Here is a 17,485-nt window from a genome sequence, read left to right as displayed (position 1 = left end):
TTCTTTTTTTTTCTGTTCATCAGTAGTGTACTATTTGGAAGAGGCACTTCTGTTTATTGGGTTGGCATACTATGTGAAGTAGCTTGGTTTGGGCAGGGTGCTTGACTTGTTAACTGACATGGTCTTGCCTTATCTAATTCTCATAGGATGAGTTATGGTTAACAACAAAGTAAAAGAACTTTCTCTTCTGCAAATGAGATCTTGAACCATTTCCTCATTTCCTATCATCCACATAGCTTTTAGAGAGCAGGTTAAAAATCGTTTAAGGTTCTCAGCTCTTATTGTGCTTTGAAAAACACTTAATTAATCTTGTTAAATATCACCTTCATGATCATAATCATAACCTTAAGGAAAAGAGTGCCTCTTTCCTTTGGCCCATTTGTTCACGGTGGGTGATCTTCTTAGTGCTGAGATTTTCTTTCAGCCTAAATGCTAAAAAATTCAGTATACAATCATTAATAGAGATGACAGCTACAGTAGCATTGTACTTATGAATATTCATGAAGTGAAATCCATAGCATTAATTACATTAATTTACATACCTGAATATAAGTGAACCATAAGTGATGGCTAAGCCTAAAAAAAAAAATCCTCAGTAGCCGTATATTGTATGCTTTTAAAAAAAATAAATGCTATTTAATAAGGGTGGAGGTGACATTTCTTTCAAAAGGCATTTGGGTATTTAGAGTTAAAGATGTTTTTAGTTAAGGATTAAATCACAGTATAATCCTACAGTGTTCATAGGATTTTGTAGGGCTTAAAAATGTTCTTTAAAGGACGAGCATGTAAAGAAAATATATGATTTGAACACAGGAGAAACCTTTTATATGAATGAGGGAATTAGTGGTTACTTGATTCCTTCTTTAATTAAGGTATAGTTGACTTACAACATTACATTAACTTCAGGTATATAACAGTGGTTCAGTATTTTTATAGATTATACTCCATTTAAAGTTATTACAAAATGATGACTATATTTCCCTGTATGATATATCCTCTTTGCTTCTTTATTTTATACTTAGTAGTTTGTCTCTTAATCACATACTCCCCCTTTAGTTTTAGTTTTTAAAAAAATTCTATTGTATAGTTGATTTATAATGTGTTTAATTTCTACTGTATAGCAAAGTGACTCAATTATACACATATACATTCACTGTTTTTCATAGTCTTTTCTGTTACGGTTCAAGATATGAATATAATTCCTTCTGCTATACAGTAGGACCTTTTTGTTTATCCATCCTATATGTAATAGTTTGCATCTGCTAATCCCAAACTCCCAATTCTTCCCTCCCCTGCCCACTTGGCAACCACAGTTCTGTTCTCTATATCTGTGTGTCTGTTTCATAGATAGTTCCTTTTTGTCATATTTTAGGTTCCACTTATCAGGATACCATTTGGCCTACACCCCTATCTTGCCCCTCCCCATTCTTAATTCTTATTTGGGATCATAGCTGTTTTAGTCAGTGACTTTTAAATTTAACATTCTTTTGAAAGGAGTCATGATTGGAAATAATTCATATTCTATGAGAATGAGATTTATTTTCACCCAGTTTTGTGATTGAGAAACTCCAATTTCAGAGAAGTTTCATGTGTGCATGATTAGAAATTAAAAGCATATGTGCTATAGAGGTAGTATAACAGCTATAGTGGTTATGAAAGATTTTAAAATCTAAGCCAAAATGCCATAACTTGAATTTCTTTAAAATATTTGATGTTGAACATCATCTTTGCCTCAGATACAGATTATGTTTGTTTTCAAATGAATTGTCCTTGAAACAGCATATCTGAATTAACTGGTTAGCCTCATCATATTTGATCAATATTTGAAAAACTGACTGAAGCATTTTCAGTTAATATAATACTTTAAAGTGACACCAAAAAGGGTTTTGCATTAATAAATGCAAAATAAAATTTAAATTATTTTGTTTCATTTCAGTTCAGTTCAATCGCTCAGTCGTGTCTGACTCTTTGCAACCCCATGAACCGCAGCATGCCAGGCCTCCTTGTCTATTACCAGCTCCTGAAGCCTACCCAAACTCATGTCCATTGAGTCGTGATGCCATCCAACCATCTCATCCTCTGTCGTCCCCTTCTCCTCCTGCCCTCAATCTTTCCCAGCATCAGGGTCTTTTCCAGTGAGTCAGCTCTTCACATCAGGTGGCCAAAGTATTGGAGTTTCAGCTTCAACATCAGTCCTTCCAATGAACACCCAGGACTGATCTCCTTTAGGATGGACTGGTTGGATCTCCTTGCAGTCCAGGGGCCTCTCCAGAGTCGTCTCCAACACCACAGTTCAAAAGCATCAATTCTTTGGCGCTCAGCTTTCTTTATAGTCCAACTCTCACATCCATACATGACCACTGGAAAAACCATAGCCTTGACTAGATGGACCTTTGTTGGCAAAGTAATGTCTCTGCTTTTTAATATGCTATCTAGGTTGGTCATAACTTTCCTTCCAAGGAGTAAGTGTCTTTTAATTTCATGGCTGCAGTCTCCATCTGCAGTGATTTTGGAGCCCAAAAAAATAAAGTCAGCCACTGTTTCCCCATCTATTTGCCATGAAGTAATGGGACCGGATGCCATGATCTTAGTTTTCTGAATGTTGAACTTTAAGCCAACTTTTTCACTCTCATTTTTGTATAATTTCATCTCATTCTTGTATATTTTCTATTTTTGTATGTTTAGAATATATATTGTATGTAATTTAATAATGTTATTTAGGTTTTTATGCATATAGTCAATATAGTGCAACATACATATAACTTATAAATGAAATCATATAGTATCTGGCAGGAGTGTTCAGTCAGAAACAGTTGTTGGAAATGGTGGCAAAGACAGTGGGTGACACAGGCCATTGCTCTGCTTACTCCCTATTTCACAGTAAGACCTTCGGCAAGTCACCTGTCCTGTCCGAAGTGTGGCCATCTTACCTGTGTATGTATAGTGGACTGACTGACAAATTAGTACAGTGTGATCTCAACTGTGGGTAGAAGTTGCTGAGAGCAAGCACCCTTCTGATGGTCTCACAGGGGAATTTATTTCTAGAAGATTGTAAAACATGGATCCCCAGAAACTACCACAACATTGTAAAGCAATTTTATTCCCATAAAAAACAAGAAAGAAAGAAAAACATTGGGCCCCTTGAGGGCTACATTTGGTCGCCAATCCTGAGTCCTTGGTAAAGTGCTTTCATCTTTTGGGGGACAGCACATCTCTAAATAAAATTAATAGTATTATTATAGTAATAAATGGAACAAGAAGTAATTATCTTTTAGATGGCATATTTTTTTTTTTACTGTTCTCTGAATGAATCAAAATTAGACTATACACAAGGTTTTGTTAAAATATTCTCTTTCCCAAAATAAAATAAAATATTCTCTTTCCCTTTTTAAAGTTCAAATAAAATATCAGTATTAAATGATTAATTGCTCACTTTTATTGCAGCATATAAATCAAACATAATGGATGGCTATGTAGTTGCTTGGGCTAACTTACTAGGAAATAAATGTACCCCCTACAAAATCATAATTATGTCCTATGTGCAATTTTTCACCTTTTTATTTTATTTAAGATTTATTTATTGATTTATTTTTGGCTGTGCTAGGGCTTTCTCAAGTTGTGAAGAGCAGGGAACTACTCTTTGTTGGGCTTTCTCTAGTTCCAGAGCACAGAATCTAGGCATGTGTGAGGGCTCAGTAGTTGTGGCTCAAGAACTTAGCTGCCCTGTGGCACGTGGGATCCTCCCCATCAGGTATCGAACCGTGTCCCCTGCATTAGCAGGCAGATTCTTAACCCCCAGAGCACCAGAGAAGCCCTCACCTTTTAAATAATGGTTTCTTCTACACATTAAATTCTGTTTTAGATGTAATGGATGTATACTCTCAGCTAATTGTATGTGCTTCCCTGGTGGCTTAGATGGTAAAGAATTAACCTGCAATGCATGCGGGAGACTGGGTTTGATTCCTGGGTTGGGAAGAGCCCTGGACGAGGGCATGGCAACCCACTCCAGTATTCTTGCCTGGAGGAACCCCCTGGACAGAGGAGCCTGGTGAGCTACAGTCCATGGGGTCACAAAGAGTCAGACACAACTGAGCGACTTAGCACACAAATTTGGTATGTTGGGACAGTTGACATTTATACAATAGTGATTTTATTTGAAGTAAAGATATTTGACTAATTGCCAGATCTTCCAAGGGTTTCATATTGACTTTTCATCAAACATTACTGATTTTCCTTCTTACTATAGAATTTATTGAACCACAACACTGTGGCAAGTATAATGAGGTTTTAAAGATCTCTGCCTACAGAGATCACATTCAGGTAGTAAATATTAGTATTTAGATATCAGATGCTTTTGTTAAAAGAAATGCTGTGGTGCAAAACAAGAACACAAGCCTTTCTATAGGCTGCTCCCCAAATTGTTAATAAATATCTGGTTTTGTCATTTTTAGCTTGCTTCATTGAACTTTGAGGAGATTGTACAAATGAAAGCAGATTGGCTTACTTTTTTCTTTCCTTTAGATTTTAGGCATGGAGTCCCTTTCCATTAAATTATTCTAGTGAGAGTAACTAAACTTTTTTATTATGCTAGTGTTTTAAAAGCTCATTCAAGTTGATATTTTTCAAGTTTTCTTATGATAAAATAGTATTTCATTCAGACTGTTATCATTTGTAGCTGCTATTTTTCATAATCAAAATATTAAAGAAGACTGAAACATTAATACAGAAAAATTATTTCAGGTCATTAATGCTGCGGATACCAATGAAATATCATTCTGAATCATAATAGGATTTTCCAATTTGCTTCATTTGCAACACAAATTTTGTATTAGAACTACAAATATGATGAGGACAGTGGCTCTCAACCTAACTATACAGCAGGATGATTTGAAGCCTTTTAAAAATTTACAAGCCCCAGACCTCAAGGATATCTTTAAGTGTTTCAGATGTTCTCTTTGCATAGGCAGAATTGAGGAATACATAGGTATAGGAGAGCAGATGCTCAGTAGCATAGGTGAGAAGTATTATAATTATCTAGTGGTAACCTCAGTGGTTAAGCTTCAGAGCCAGAAGTAAGGGGGCAAATGCTCTGAACTCTCGAAATATAGCAGCTATTAAAGTTTTTCACGTTAGCCCAGAAAGACGTCTTTGACCCTGCTTATGTCTAATCCTGATAGTTCTAGTTAAGTGATTTCTTCAGCCTTGATAGATGGGAGGGAAGCATCAAAATCAAACTAGGAGGCTGTTGGTAAAAGAAGTTATAGCTGTCAAGCATGGGAAGATAGCACAAACAGCTGCCTTAGATCCTGGTCGTATGAATGGTCGTATGATAGTCGCATGAATATGTTGACCTTCTGTCTAATGTGGATCTTCATCTAATCTACCAGAGATGGTAAATTATGATCAGTATTCTCTGAGGAAACAAGATAGTTTTTGTACATTTTAGAAAGATTTTTCAATTTTAAGTTGATTAAAGCAAAGAAGGTATAAAGATTTTATACCTAAAATATTTACCTGAAAGATTCACTTCTGTAGAATGACAGTGTATTATTCCCCAATAGTAGCAGATAAATGAGGCATTAACAGGCTTGTGAAAATGAGGGGGGAAAGCTACTGTATCTGTTTGACCAGATATGGTTTTTAAATGTCGATAGTAGAAGTGTCTGTTTCAGAATCTTAAATTAACGTAGCCAAATTATAGCTTTTTTCATTTGCTGTATGCTTTTCCAATTTTTTTTTTTTTTAATATTTTCTTCTCCCCCACAGCAATCTCATGGTTTAGGCAGGCCTATCTGGCTCCAGATTGCCGAGTCTGCTTACAGATTCACTCTGGGCTCAGTTGCTGGAGGTGAGTGACATGTCTGTGTGCTGTTTCAAGCTTGTATTCATGTAATATTATCTCACTAGACTAGGAGAGATCAGCAAAGGTGCAGTTCATTGTTCGCAAGGGTCACGAGTTCAGGGCTTTCTGAAGTGTTCTTTATTTTTACCTATGATCAGAGGACTTGTCATAGCACAGCCATGGCCCCTTTGGCTCCAGTCTGTCTTCGGGACAAAAACCTCTGGAATCATGTGAACGTCTTGGATGTGTGCTGCATTCCACTAGTTATTATGGTAAAGCCAGTATGAAGAAATGGAGACTAAGACTGTTTTTTGGTGTTAGGAGTGAGGGAAGGTGGGAAATCAAGATTTGGGGTACAAATCCCAGACGCTTAAGAAATAAAAGAACGTCTTAAAGTGATTCACTTTTGCTTTTCTCCTTGTGTTTGGTGTCTTGCCTTCCCCCCCCCACCTTTCATCTTTTGTTGGTTGAAGAATATCTAGACTTGTTAGTGATTTGCTAAAATGAACCTCCCTTCTCTGCTCTTGGGCAGAATTTAAGAGGCTTTTTTTTTTCTTTCTGGCTTAAATCGCTCCATAGAATATGTGTAAAACCTGAAGTTGCTTTGTTGAGAAGAACCTAGTAGATGTGATTAAAATACTTACGTTTTTCAAAACAAGCCTGAACTGATGAAGCTATTATTTTTTTCTTTTCAGTCTCAGTTTTAGAAGTTGCAAAGCATGTTTTCGTTTTCAACAGTTGAAAAAGTTAATACACTAATTCATGTTATAAATTTTTTAGTGCCTGAGATATTCTGAAGCCTGGCCTTTTTTAAACAAAACAAAACAAAACTGGGTTCTGTAAGTAGGGGGAGGGTCATGTTGAGATTTGGTTCCAATATTATAGCTGTAACTAAGGTCAATTTACCAAAGTGCTGTAGTAAACTAAATTGTAAATTTATAGCCACTTCTGTGTACATATGTAGTTATTTTAAGGGGTAACTGGTATAATATATGGACACTTACTGGAACATATAAAGAACTATGTTATATATAATAGTTGAATGTTAAAGAAAATTGAGTGTTGACTATCTAATGTTGGTGACAACGTGAAAATTTGCTACAGTTGTTCTCTGTAGCAGCTGTATTTATGGATCCCAGTGGTTGCTAGCCTCTGATCCTTCATCTGTGTGTGAAAGAAAGAAAAACTACCTAAAGTCTCTTATGTGAGAATAGATACTGTGTTCTATTTCCTAGTTCTCTGAGATGAGATTTGTTGTCCTTACAGATTCTCCATTTAATTGTGCTTTCTTTTAAGCCTAAAAATTGTTTTGTTTGTAGCTGTGGGAGCCACCGCAGTATATCCTATAGATCTGGTGAAGACTCGCATGCAAAACCAGCGTGGCACCGGCTCTGTTGTGGGAGAGCTGATGTACAAAAACAGCTTTGACTGTTTTAAGAAAGTCTTGCGTTATGAGGGCTTCTTTGGACTCTACCGGGGTGAGTAAGTGAATCTCAGCTGCTGAAGTAAGTGAGTTTATCTCACCGCAGCAGACGTGGCCTCACTCATGAAAATCGGTGCGTAGCCTGTTCAGTCAGACCAGGATTGTTTTTCTTCTTATTGTCTTCTTGTTCATTTTCCCTTTTTACATTCTTGCTGGTAACTAGCTATATTAGTCTGCAAACAAGGTCTTTATTTCTTATTTCTGCCCTCCAAAGTCTACACTTGTCCCAATATGGGTTTGTAGTCACTGTGCTCTTACAAACTGAAGCACAGGTCTGCAGGTGAAATACAAGGATGACAGGTAAGAAATAGAGAGCTCCTTTTCTCAGTGAATTTTAAAGGAGAAATAACACCTCTTCTCTTTGAAAGAGAAGCCAACCTGCCCTTTGGAGGTGAGTTTACTCGCTATTCACTTGTTTCAGCTGAAAGAAATAGCAAATGTTTTTGTCTCTTCCAAGGGGACCATTCATAAGTATTTGCCAGTGAGTCATCTGAAGTCTAAAAGACAACAGAAAAGGAAAGCTTTTTGCTCCCAGTCCCGTTCTTGCTCCACTCCTCCTCTTCGCTTGGAGGCACTGGGTGGAAGCAGGCTGTCTTTTGCAGGGAATGTGATCACCAGCTGTAAGCTGAGCACAGTGCTGTCGGCGTCAGAGGCAGCCGCCATGCAGGATTCTCCCCAGCACCGTCGGCTTTGTAGGAACTTGTTCTCTTGGGAGAGGGAGACTTTCATGTACGTGTTTTCACATTAGAATTTAGAGTTTCCTTTGGGAGGGAGATTAATTTTTTAATCCCTTTGGGCGCCACTTGGAATTCTTTGAAAAACTCTCTACATGCTCAGGTCCAGGGCATTTATGTAATTTACTGTACTTGTTTGTTTGCACACACAGTCTCATTAATCCTGAGCTCATTCTGAGCCTGAACAAAGACTGGGCCTGAACAAAGCTTTATGCTCGTGGACAGGAGGAGAAACGCCTCTGATTGGTAATATGTGCAGATACTCAAGTGAAAAGGTAGTTCTGATATACTTGAAGGAGAGGGTCACAAGGATGTTCATTTTTGGCATTTTATTTAGAACAAGAGAGTGGTTCTGGAATCAGATTAGGCTCAAACACCCTGCCCTTGAGAGGGAATGTGATGAATTTTCTTAAGATATTCAGAACTCTAGCCTGTCTTAAATTCTAGTCGCACAACATGCGCAGAGGTGTACATTGTCTAGAATGCAGGTCTGTGCATGTCAGTCTTGTTTGAGACTTTATTAATCACTGCATATCTGAATTCTGTTTATATGAAACCTGATGGTTAAGTGGTGCTAAGTGGCTTTTTCTTTGACATCTCCAATCTTTCTTTGTTGAATATGACTCTTTCTCCCTGTTTGGCATACTTTAAAAGAGAAGGAACCTGGATATACATACTGCAGTTTACCTTCTCAATAGATGGATGCTTACAGAAGATTTTATTTGAGAGAGATGTCATTATTTGGATTCAATATAGCAAGTTGGAGCTAGGGGGTAAAGAAATTATTAGCTTGATTTAAGATGTGAGCTGATAAAATCAGTCCTTTAAATGAGAAACTCTTATATTGGGGGGAAGATTGTAGGAGTCCTGTATGTGAACACTGTGTTGAGATTGTCATATATTGTTTAGAGCTGGTCCATTATTTTGTCAGATGATTGACAAAACTGTTGACAGAGTAGCCTAAATTTCTTTGTAGGCAGCAATGGTAAAATGACATAAACCATCAGTACTATATTAAAATTCTATGAGCCTTACTGAGACAAGGTTGTAAAACAAATACTCATGCTGACATGGTTGTATGGGAATCAGATTAAAAGTAATAAGGCCTGATAATCATGAGAGAAAGTTAAGACTGCCATCTGCTGATTTATTCTTTTAAATCAGCTGCTACCCATTAAAGGTGTGTGCAGATTTGTGTTTGTCATTGATAATTCAGTTTGACTGACAGTAGCCTATATGTATGATTACTTGCTGGCTCTCAACTTGTAGAAAATCACTTAGCAATATCCTCAAAGTAGGCTTAAGATCAACAGTGAGCATGCAAACACACACATAATTTCCCCTTGCCTGGGTGATTTAAAGACTATAATATGTTTATTGTTAGCATCTTTAAAAACTGTATGCAAAAATGTGTTTTAACGATTTGGATAATCTGTGTGCTTTAGAAAGTTGAGTCCTGTGAATAGCTACAGATGTTGAATTGTTTATATATTTTTTCTTTTGCAGCCAGCCTGGAAAATTTAACTTTCTAAGAATAATGGTTTCCTTTATTTTAGGAGAATTCTTTTGAAATGACTTACGTTTGACATATATTAGTACATAGGCTAACAGTGGGCTGTGTTTTCCTTGTAGAGCATACCCATTAATTGGTACTTTAAGCTGCATTTTTCTTTGTAGTTTTGGCTTTCTTTTAAATAAATGAGCACTAAATTCTGCGTTTCTCTAAAGAGAAAATTATGGGAGTTGATTTTCTGTACTAGCCAAGCCACTGTGTGCTGTTACACAGGTAGCATCATTTGTGGCAGAACCTGGGTCTACTTAATAGGATGCTTTCAAGAGCTTTTCCAGGCATACATCATTGGCTTCTCTAAAATGTCTATGTAAGTTAGTATGTTGTTGGTGGTAAAGAGAGGGAATGTGGTTCTGTTGTCATTGGTAGTGTTCTGGGAGTAGAGAAGATCCATGGGCTCCCTTTCTTCCTCATAGTTTTTGAGAGGTGTTAGATAACTAGACTTTGAGGGAAACCTGCCTAAGAAAAGGATTTATAGCAACAGACGGTATAACATTGTATTTAACATAAATAATTATTATATACATATGCATAGTTTTTAGGATAATCCATTTTTTCCCACTTTCATGAAAATCCTAAGATGTTTGATGGGTAAATAATGTGGGGGAAAACGCCTCATTGGGCTTGTGTGTTCATGTCTAGTACATCTATGTTGCTTACAGTTCTCTTTGTTTACCTAGGTCTGATACCGCAACTTATAGGGGTTGCTCCAGAGAAGGCCATTAAACTGACTGTAAGTTGCTAACTCATTGAATTTATGTCATTTGTTTAGATTATCACTAAGCCAAAAATTAAAACTGCTTCTGGGACTTCCCTGCTGGTCCAGTGGTTGAACCCCACACTTTCATTGCAGGGGCCACAGGTTCAGTCCCTGGTTGGGGAACTAAGATTCCTCATGTTGTGTGGCATGGCAAAAAAATTAAAAAAAAAAATACAAACAAACCAAAACTGACACTGCTAAGACTAGCACACTGTTGAGGCATTTGTAAAATTTTGAATTTATATGTAGACATCTGCTAATTTTAAATTTTATATGAGACAAATATTTTGCTGACTTGGAAAACTAATAATGTACCACTAAAGGCAATGGTTGGGAGTTCTGGTTAATTAATGTTGTCTTTCTAATTAGGTTAATGATTTTGTCCGGGACAAATTTACCAGGAGAGATGGCTCCATTCCACTTTTAGCAGAAATCCTCGCTGGAGGTTGTGTAAGTATTAATACTGTGATTTCTCATGACAAATATGTTTCTTTAGCCTTTTGCAGATATAATACCTGAGTAACATCCCCTCAAGCTCAAGGAATTCTAGGCAGTTTTCTCAGATCGTATGATTTTTAAAAATATTTTATTGCATAATCTTAACTGGTTTTGAGGCAGAAAAGAGTATTTTTGTCAGCTCAGTCTGTTAGAAGCTCCTGAAACATCACCTTTCACACTTTTTGAAGTTCTAATTCTGTTTGTTTTTAAATACCACAGAAAACAGAATAGTGGGTAGAGTTACCATTTATTTTTATTGACTGGAATAAGTGTGAGGTGACTGATTAATTGGGCCCTTTTATTTTAGGTGTAGGATTGAGTAAATCATTGTAGTATCATTACAATTTCCCTTCTTTTAGGGACCAGAGCAAGCAACCATAAATATGTTGAAGCTGTTGACAATTTTGAACCCAGAGACTTTATCTTTAAAGTGTGAGCATGACATTGGATTTTGTCCAATCCTCAAATCTAAGTTTGCAGCTCAGCTAATTTGTGGTATTCCTTTCACATTTAGTAGTACCTAATTTGTTTAATCCATTTTGTCCTTGAAACCCTTAATGACTTCCAGTTGACTTGGCTGACAGTCTTGACTCAATCCTCTTCAGTTGTTTGTGGAACTGAGGTGATGAGGTCAGTGACCTTTGCAGCTTTTAATTCCGAGAAGATGCCCTGAGGGTGAGAGAGAGAGGTCCCTCTGGATTCTCCTTCATGATGTTTGTCAGCCTTGCACATACCTAGGTCCTTACCTTTCTGCAGCCAAAGCTCTTATGGAAGAGGCAGCTGGGTGCACTCCCTTGTGTGATTATGTGTTTGCCTCTACACCTTCACGTATGCCCACGTGCATTCTTAGAAAGAAGACTCATGTCTTTGGCTATCTCTTTTTTTCATGAACAACAAATAAGAAACATAGAATAAGACCTTTGCTAGCTCTTACTATAGTTTCTCTTCGTCTTTACTCCAATTAGATGCTACAATTTTTCTCTTCAAATTAAAGACCCATCGCAAATCATATTCTTTTTCTCAGTGGTTTTAGTTTTAATTTGGTTAAGAAATTTCCTAACTCAGTTTTGCCACAGCACATGTTATACATTTGTCAGAAATCTCTCAAGTAGTGTTCTCTTGTTCCATATAGATAATTATTTGTTTCCATTTGTAACATCCAGAGGTTTTTGCCCATGAAATTGACTTGTTCCCCCATGGCTGACCTGTGACCTAAGTAGTTACATTATGATCAGGTATTTGGTTCCTTTGTTCTTTCTAGGTAAAGACCCTGTTTCTAGGTTTGAACTTTGGGAATTTCTGTTGAAATCTGGAGTACCTCGAGGGTTGTACTGACACTCTACATTTCTTCCTTAATCATGACTCATTTCTGGAGGCTTTGATGGATTGTCTAGCTAGAAACTGACAGCATGAAAAAAAGTAGGTTGGGCTCTAAGCAGAATGATTTCATTGTCTGCAATTCTTCACCACAAACACTTATGCTTCCCTCTTCCCTCTGAATCTCTTCATTCAGGGATAAAAGGAAATGTATAATTATCAAGTTTCCACTAATAAATTCAATCACACTACTGTGTAAGTGATTGGTGAAGCACAATCTGCTACTTCTCCCAAAAGTCTCCTTATTTCAATGGAGAGTAAAGCCCTAAACAAAGAAGAGGTCTCTGTTGATAGACTATCAGGCATTGTGGAATATAGGAATAGTCTTTTTGCTGAATGAAATCTGGTAAGCAGTCACCAGGTAAAGAGTGGCTACCCAAGAGGTAGATAGGTAGGGGGGTATGTGTGTGTGTTGCTTAGTCATGTCTGATTCTTTGCAACTCCATGGACTGTAGCCTGCCAAGCTCCCAGTCCCTGTGTGTGTGATGCTTAGTCATGTCCAACTCTGCAGCTTTGTGGACTGTGGCCCACCAACCTCCTCTGTCCATGAAATTCTCCAAGTAAGAATACTGAAGTGGGTAACCATTCCCTTCTCCAGGGGATCTTCCCAACCCAGGGAATGAACCTGGGTCTCCTGCATTGCAGGCAGGAATGAACCTGGGTCTCCTGCATTGCAGGCAGATTCTTTTTAGTCTGAGTCACCAGCGAAGCCTGATCATAAAAACCTTAGGATCCTGGGTACGGGCAGTGATAGAATGTGGAGTGCCCCATGGGTGTTTGGCTAAATGCTGTCAGTGCCACCAGGCACCAGGAGTGTGGTCACTCAGTTTTAAAGATGTACTTAATGTGTTAGCCTAATGCAAGTTGATTCAGAAGAAATAGTGTTGACTTTATAGGTTTTTTCTTAGCAGAAGGGTCAGCTAGGACCAGGGCCTCAGGTTCCCTACATGTGCAAGTGAAAGTTTACTGCTCTGAAAATGACTGTGCTGTCCTTTAGGCAAAATGATGTGCACTGACTGGATCATATGGTAACCAAGAAATGAAACTGTCTGGTCCTTAAGCATTATGTATTTTCTTGTTTTTTGTTTTGTGATCTGTTTTAAAAAGTATGTGATATTAGATACATGCAAAAGAGAATATGTAGATTAAAAGCTAAAATGAGCATCCATAAACCTACCACTCCAACTAAATATTGCTATTATCATTGATGCTAATCTGCTTGAATGCTAATGAGCAGTAGGGACTTTTCTTATTGGGTTGGACATTTTATAGGCATTATTCTTTCCAGTTGGAGTTGAAAAAAATAAAACCTGAGAAAAGACATAGCACTTAGTGAATGACAAAATTGACAGTCAAACCACTTTTGTCTCTAAATCTCTGTTAGTACACATTTGGTATGTTTTCATTCTCTCTTTCATTTATTCATTCTCATTCAACAAGCTGTCAAGGCTGAGAATGATTTAGAGTTTCCTCCTGTGCAAGGAACCAGACTTAAGATATGTTTATATCTCATAGAAAAAGGGTAGTTCTGACCATTCTCACCAGATAAACTTAATCTTAAATCTAATCATATTCCACTTTGGTAATTTGAAAGTAGAATTTCTTATCGTGATTTGCTTCATTTCTACATGTCACCAAAGAAAATACATGCTTATTATTATCATCATAATAGCTACCATTTCTTGACCATCTTGTACTAGACTGAACACTTTATAGGCATTATCTCGTTGTTATTCCCAGCTATTAATAGAGTTGAAGAAACTAAAAGCTCAGTGAAACCAAGCACTTAATAAATGGAAAAATTGAGATGCAAACTACTGTCTCTAAATCTGTATTCTTTCATATTTGGTATATGTTTCTATTCATTCAGTCTTTCATTCATTCTCTCATTTGTTGAATGATTGCTATGTTTAAGGAAAAGTTTTGAAATAACAGCTTTATTGAGATAGAATTCATATATCATGTAATTCCCCACATATGAAGTAAACAGTTCAGTAGCTTTTAGTATATTCATAGAGCTGTGTAATTATCACTATAGTCAATTTTAGAACATTCTTATCCCCCAAAGAAACCTACTACCCTGTCTCTAATGATTCACCATTTCTGGACATTTCTTATAAATGGAATCAAACATGTGGCCTTTTGTTTCTGGCTCCTTGGACTCAGAGTAGTGTTTTCAAGGTTCATGCATGTTGTGGTATGTATCAGTATTTCAAGCGTTTTTATTGCTGAATAATATTTCAGCATAATTATATATAGGTAATACCTATAAATAATATATAGATAATACCATATTTTGTTTATTCATTCATCAGTTGTTAAACATTTGGGTTTTTTCCGCCTTTTAGCTTTATGATTAAGTGCTGCTATGAACATTCATGTAAAGTTTTGTGGACATATGTTTTCATTTCTCTTGTATATATACTTAGTTGTAGAATTGGTAGGTCATATGGTAACTCTAATTAGTATTTTGAGGACCTGTGAGACCATTTTCCAAAGTAGCTGCACCATTTTGCAGTCCTCCCAGCAGTGTATGAGGGTTCCTATTTTTCCACACTCTTACTTACTACCTGTCCTTTATAGCCATCCCAGTTGGTATTTAGTGGTATCTTACTGTGATCTAATGACTGACATTGTTGAGCATTTTTTCATGAATGTACTGGCATTTATATATCTTTGGAGAGCAATCTATTCAGAATATTTGGTCATTTTTAGTTGGGTTGTTTGTCTTATTATTGAACTATAGGAGTTCTTTATGTATTTAGTGTACCTTATCAGATATATAATTTCCAGATATTTTTCACTTTCTTGACTGTGTCCTTTTGCAGAATTGAACTTTGATTTTGATGAAGTCCAACTTACCTTATTTTTTGTTGTTGTTTGTGCTTTTCATGTCATACCTAAGAAGTCATTGCCTAATCCAAGATCATAAAGATTTATACCTCTATTTTCTCCAAGGGTTTTATAGTTTTAGATCTTACATTTAGCTCTTTGATCTTTCACATGAATTTTTAACCTTATTTTACAGTATTTTGCTTTGAGCAGAGATATTACCAAATGAAGGTTTTATTTTTTATTGTCAACATCTTATTATATTTCCTCTTAATGTTTTTATATACATGATCATATGCATGTACACGGACACATGCTTGCACAATATTTTTTAAACCAGGTCCAAGTTTTGTTAACTCTGACTTCCTGTTTGGAAATGCAAGCAGCTCTCACTGCTTTTAAGGGCAGCAGAAAATCACAGTGGAGCTTCTCACTTTGGAAATAGATACGATCTTTGGGAAAAAAATTATAAACAGAGTGTGCATTTTCATATTTTAAATTTTCATCATAAACATTAATCAAACTTACTTTATATCTATATTAAAGTCTTCTCAAGAAACACTAGTTCAGAATTTATGATTTAGGTGTGATTGCTTATTTTTTGTTGTTGTTATTTCTATAACTTGAATTTTAGATTTAATAATTTCCCCACCCTTTTTTAGGTGGAGATGGGATAAGAGTGTGTACATGTGGGTACAGTTACTCAGTAAATATCTGTTATGGGTGCATATGAGTAATGTATATGTAACAATAGTCTTCAAATAATTTTTCTCATTGTTCTCATAGGTAAGCCATCCTTATCAGGCTGTATGTTTTTATTTTTCTATAAGAAAGTCTCTCTTTATATATGTATAAGTATATACATATTTGTATATACACACATTACATGTCCATATCAGACATAAATATAATTGTTTAATTATGATATCTGTTGTGTGCAAAATAATACTATGTCAACTCAGAATTTTTCAAAGTACTTTCACATGCACTATTATCATCTCCTATAAAATGGGTAGATGAAGAACAGCAGCTCAGAGTCTACCTCTCACCTCAGATCACACAGCTAATATATGTTGCAGTTTTCATGTATTCTCAAGTATTTTGATTTTAAGATCAACTCCTTTTGTTCTGTAATACTATCTTAGGAAATCAAATCAAGGCCTCGTCCATTTATCAAAATAAATCTAGATGAGTCCATTCAACTTTGTAGTGGCTTTTCTTTTTTGAAAAATATTATATGGATGTATATTATAATAATTTAGCATATATCTGAATATATATGCTATTTAGGTATAAAATATATTAAAAAATCTTAGCTATCAGCTTAATGAGTTTTAACAAATGTATACACCCATGAGATCAGCACTCAAGAGTGAGATGAGGAACATTTCGCTCCAGGAAATTAATTCATGCCTCTTTCCAGTCAGTCATGCTTCCCCTCCCCCAAGCAGCCACTGTTCTGATTTCTGTCGACAGTTTTGTTTCTTCTTGGATTTCATATCAACAGACTCATACAAAATGCTTTCTTTTATGGTTGGCCTCTTTTGCTTAATAAAGTGTTTTCAAGAGTCATCCTTGTGTGGGTATCAGTATTGGTTTTTTTGTTCAGTTTTACTGAGCATTATTCCATGGTATGAATTAACTACAGTTTGCTTCCCATTCTTCTCTTGAAGGACATTTTGGGCTGTTTTCAGTTTTTATCTATTATAAATAAGGTTGTTATAAGCATTATTTAGTACCTAAGAGTAGTCTAAGGTAGATGGATATTTTATTTATTATAAAAGACATTGCCAGTTGGTTCTTTTGACATATCATTTTACAGTCTCATCAGCAGTGTACAAATATTCTAGTTCCTCCCTATTCTCAAAATGTTTGATATTTTTAGTCTGTTTTAGTTATTCTGATTGGTCTGAAATTATATCTTGTTGTGGTTTTAATTTGCATTTCTCTGATGCCTAAAGATATTGAGCATCCTTTCATGTGTTTATTGGCTATTTATCTTTTTTGGTGAATTATCTGTTCTAGTCTTCTACCTGTTTAATTAGGTTACTCACTGTTACTGTTGATTTGTAGGAGTTCTGTATACATCATGGATACAGTCTGTTGTCAGATATATGTGTTATGAATATTCTTCCCAATCTGTGACTTGCCTATTAATTATCTTAATGGTTTCTGTAGTGGTTTTATGAAAGAAAAGGATTATGTGAATTTTTTGCACATGTCCATAAACCTAAGTGGGAAAAAATTTAGTGTCTTTCTGAGTCAACAAAGTCCCTTGAGAAGTCTAAAGGGACTGACCTATATGTATTTTCTAATGGTTAATTTCTCTCTGGTTAAGTATCTGTTTTTATGTTGTTAAACTCTAGCCAGAGCACTTAGGAGCTTCCCT

At 36.1% G+C, this 17,485-nt stretch overlaps 1 protein-coding gene across 2 annotated transcripts in view; it reads left to right on the top strand.

Annotated features, from left to right (window-relative positions):
• The window catches only part of SLC25A12 (solute carrier family 25 member 12), a 95,341-nt gene that overhangs the window by 62,379 nt on the left and 15,477 nt on the right, over window positions 1–17,485 (top strand). For both annotated transcript variants that reach the window (XM_065931759.1, XM_065931760.1), the window contains 4 exons: window positions 5,767–5,848; window positions 7,162–7,320; window positions 10,310–10,362; window positions 10,759–10,839. In XM_065931759.1, coding sequence (XP_065787831.1) covers window positions 5,767–5,848; window positions 7,162–7,320; window positions 10,310–10,362; window positions 10,759–10,839 — 375 coding nt within the window. The remainder of the gene's footprint in view (window positions 1–5,766; window positions 5,849–7,161; window positions 7,321–10,309; window positions 10,363–10,758; window positions 10,840–17,485) is intronic.

This window comes from Muntiacus reevesi, chromosome 3, assembly GCF_963930625.1.
Source record: "Muntiacus reevesi chromosome 3, mMunRee1.1, whole genome shotgun sequence".
Classification (NCBI taxonomy): domain Eukaryota; kingdom Metazoa; phylum Chordata; class Mammalia; order Artiodactyla; family Cervidae; genus Muntiacus; species Muntiacus reevesi.
This window is presented reverse-complemented; position numbering and strand designations above follow the sequence as displayed.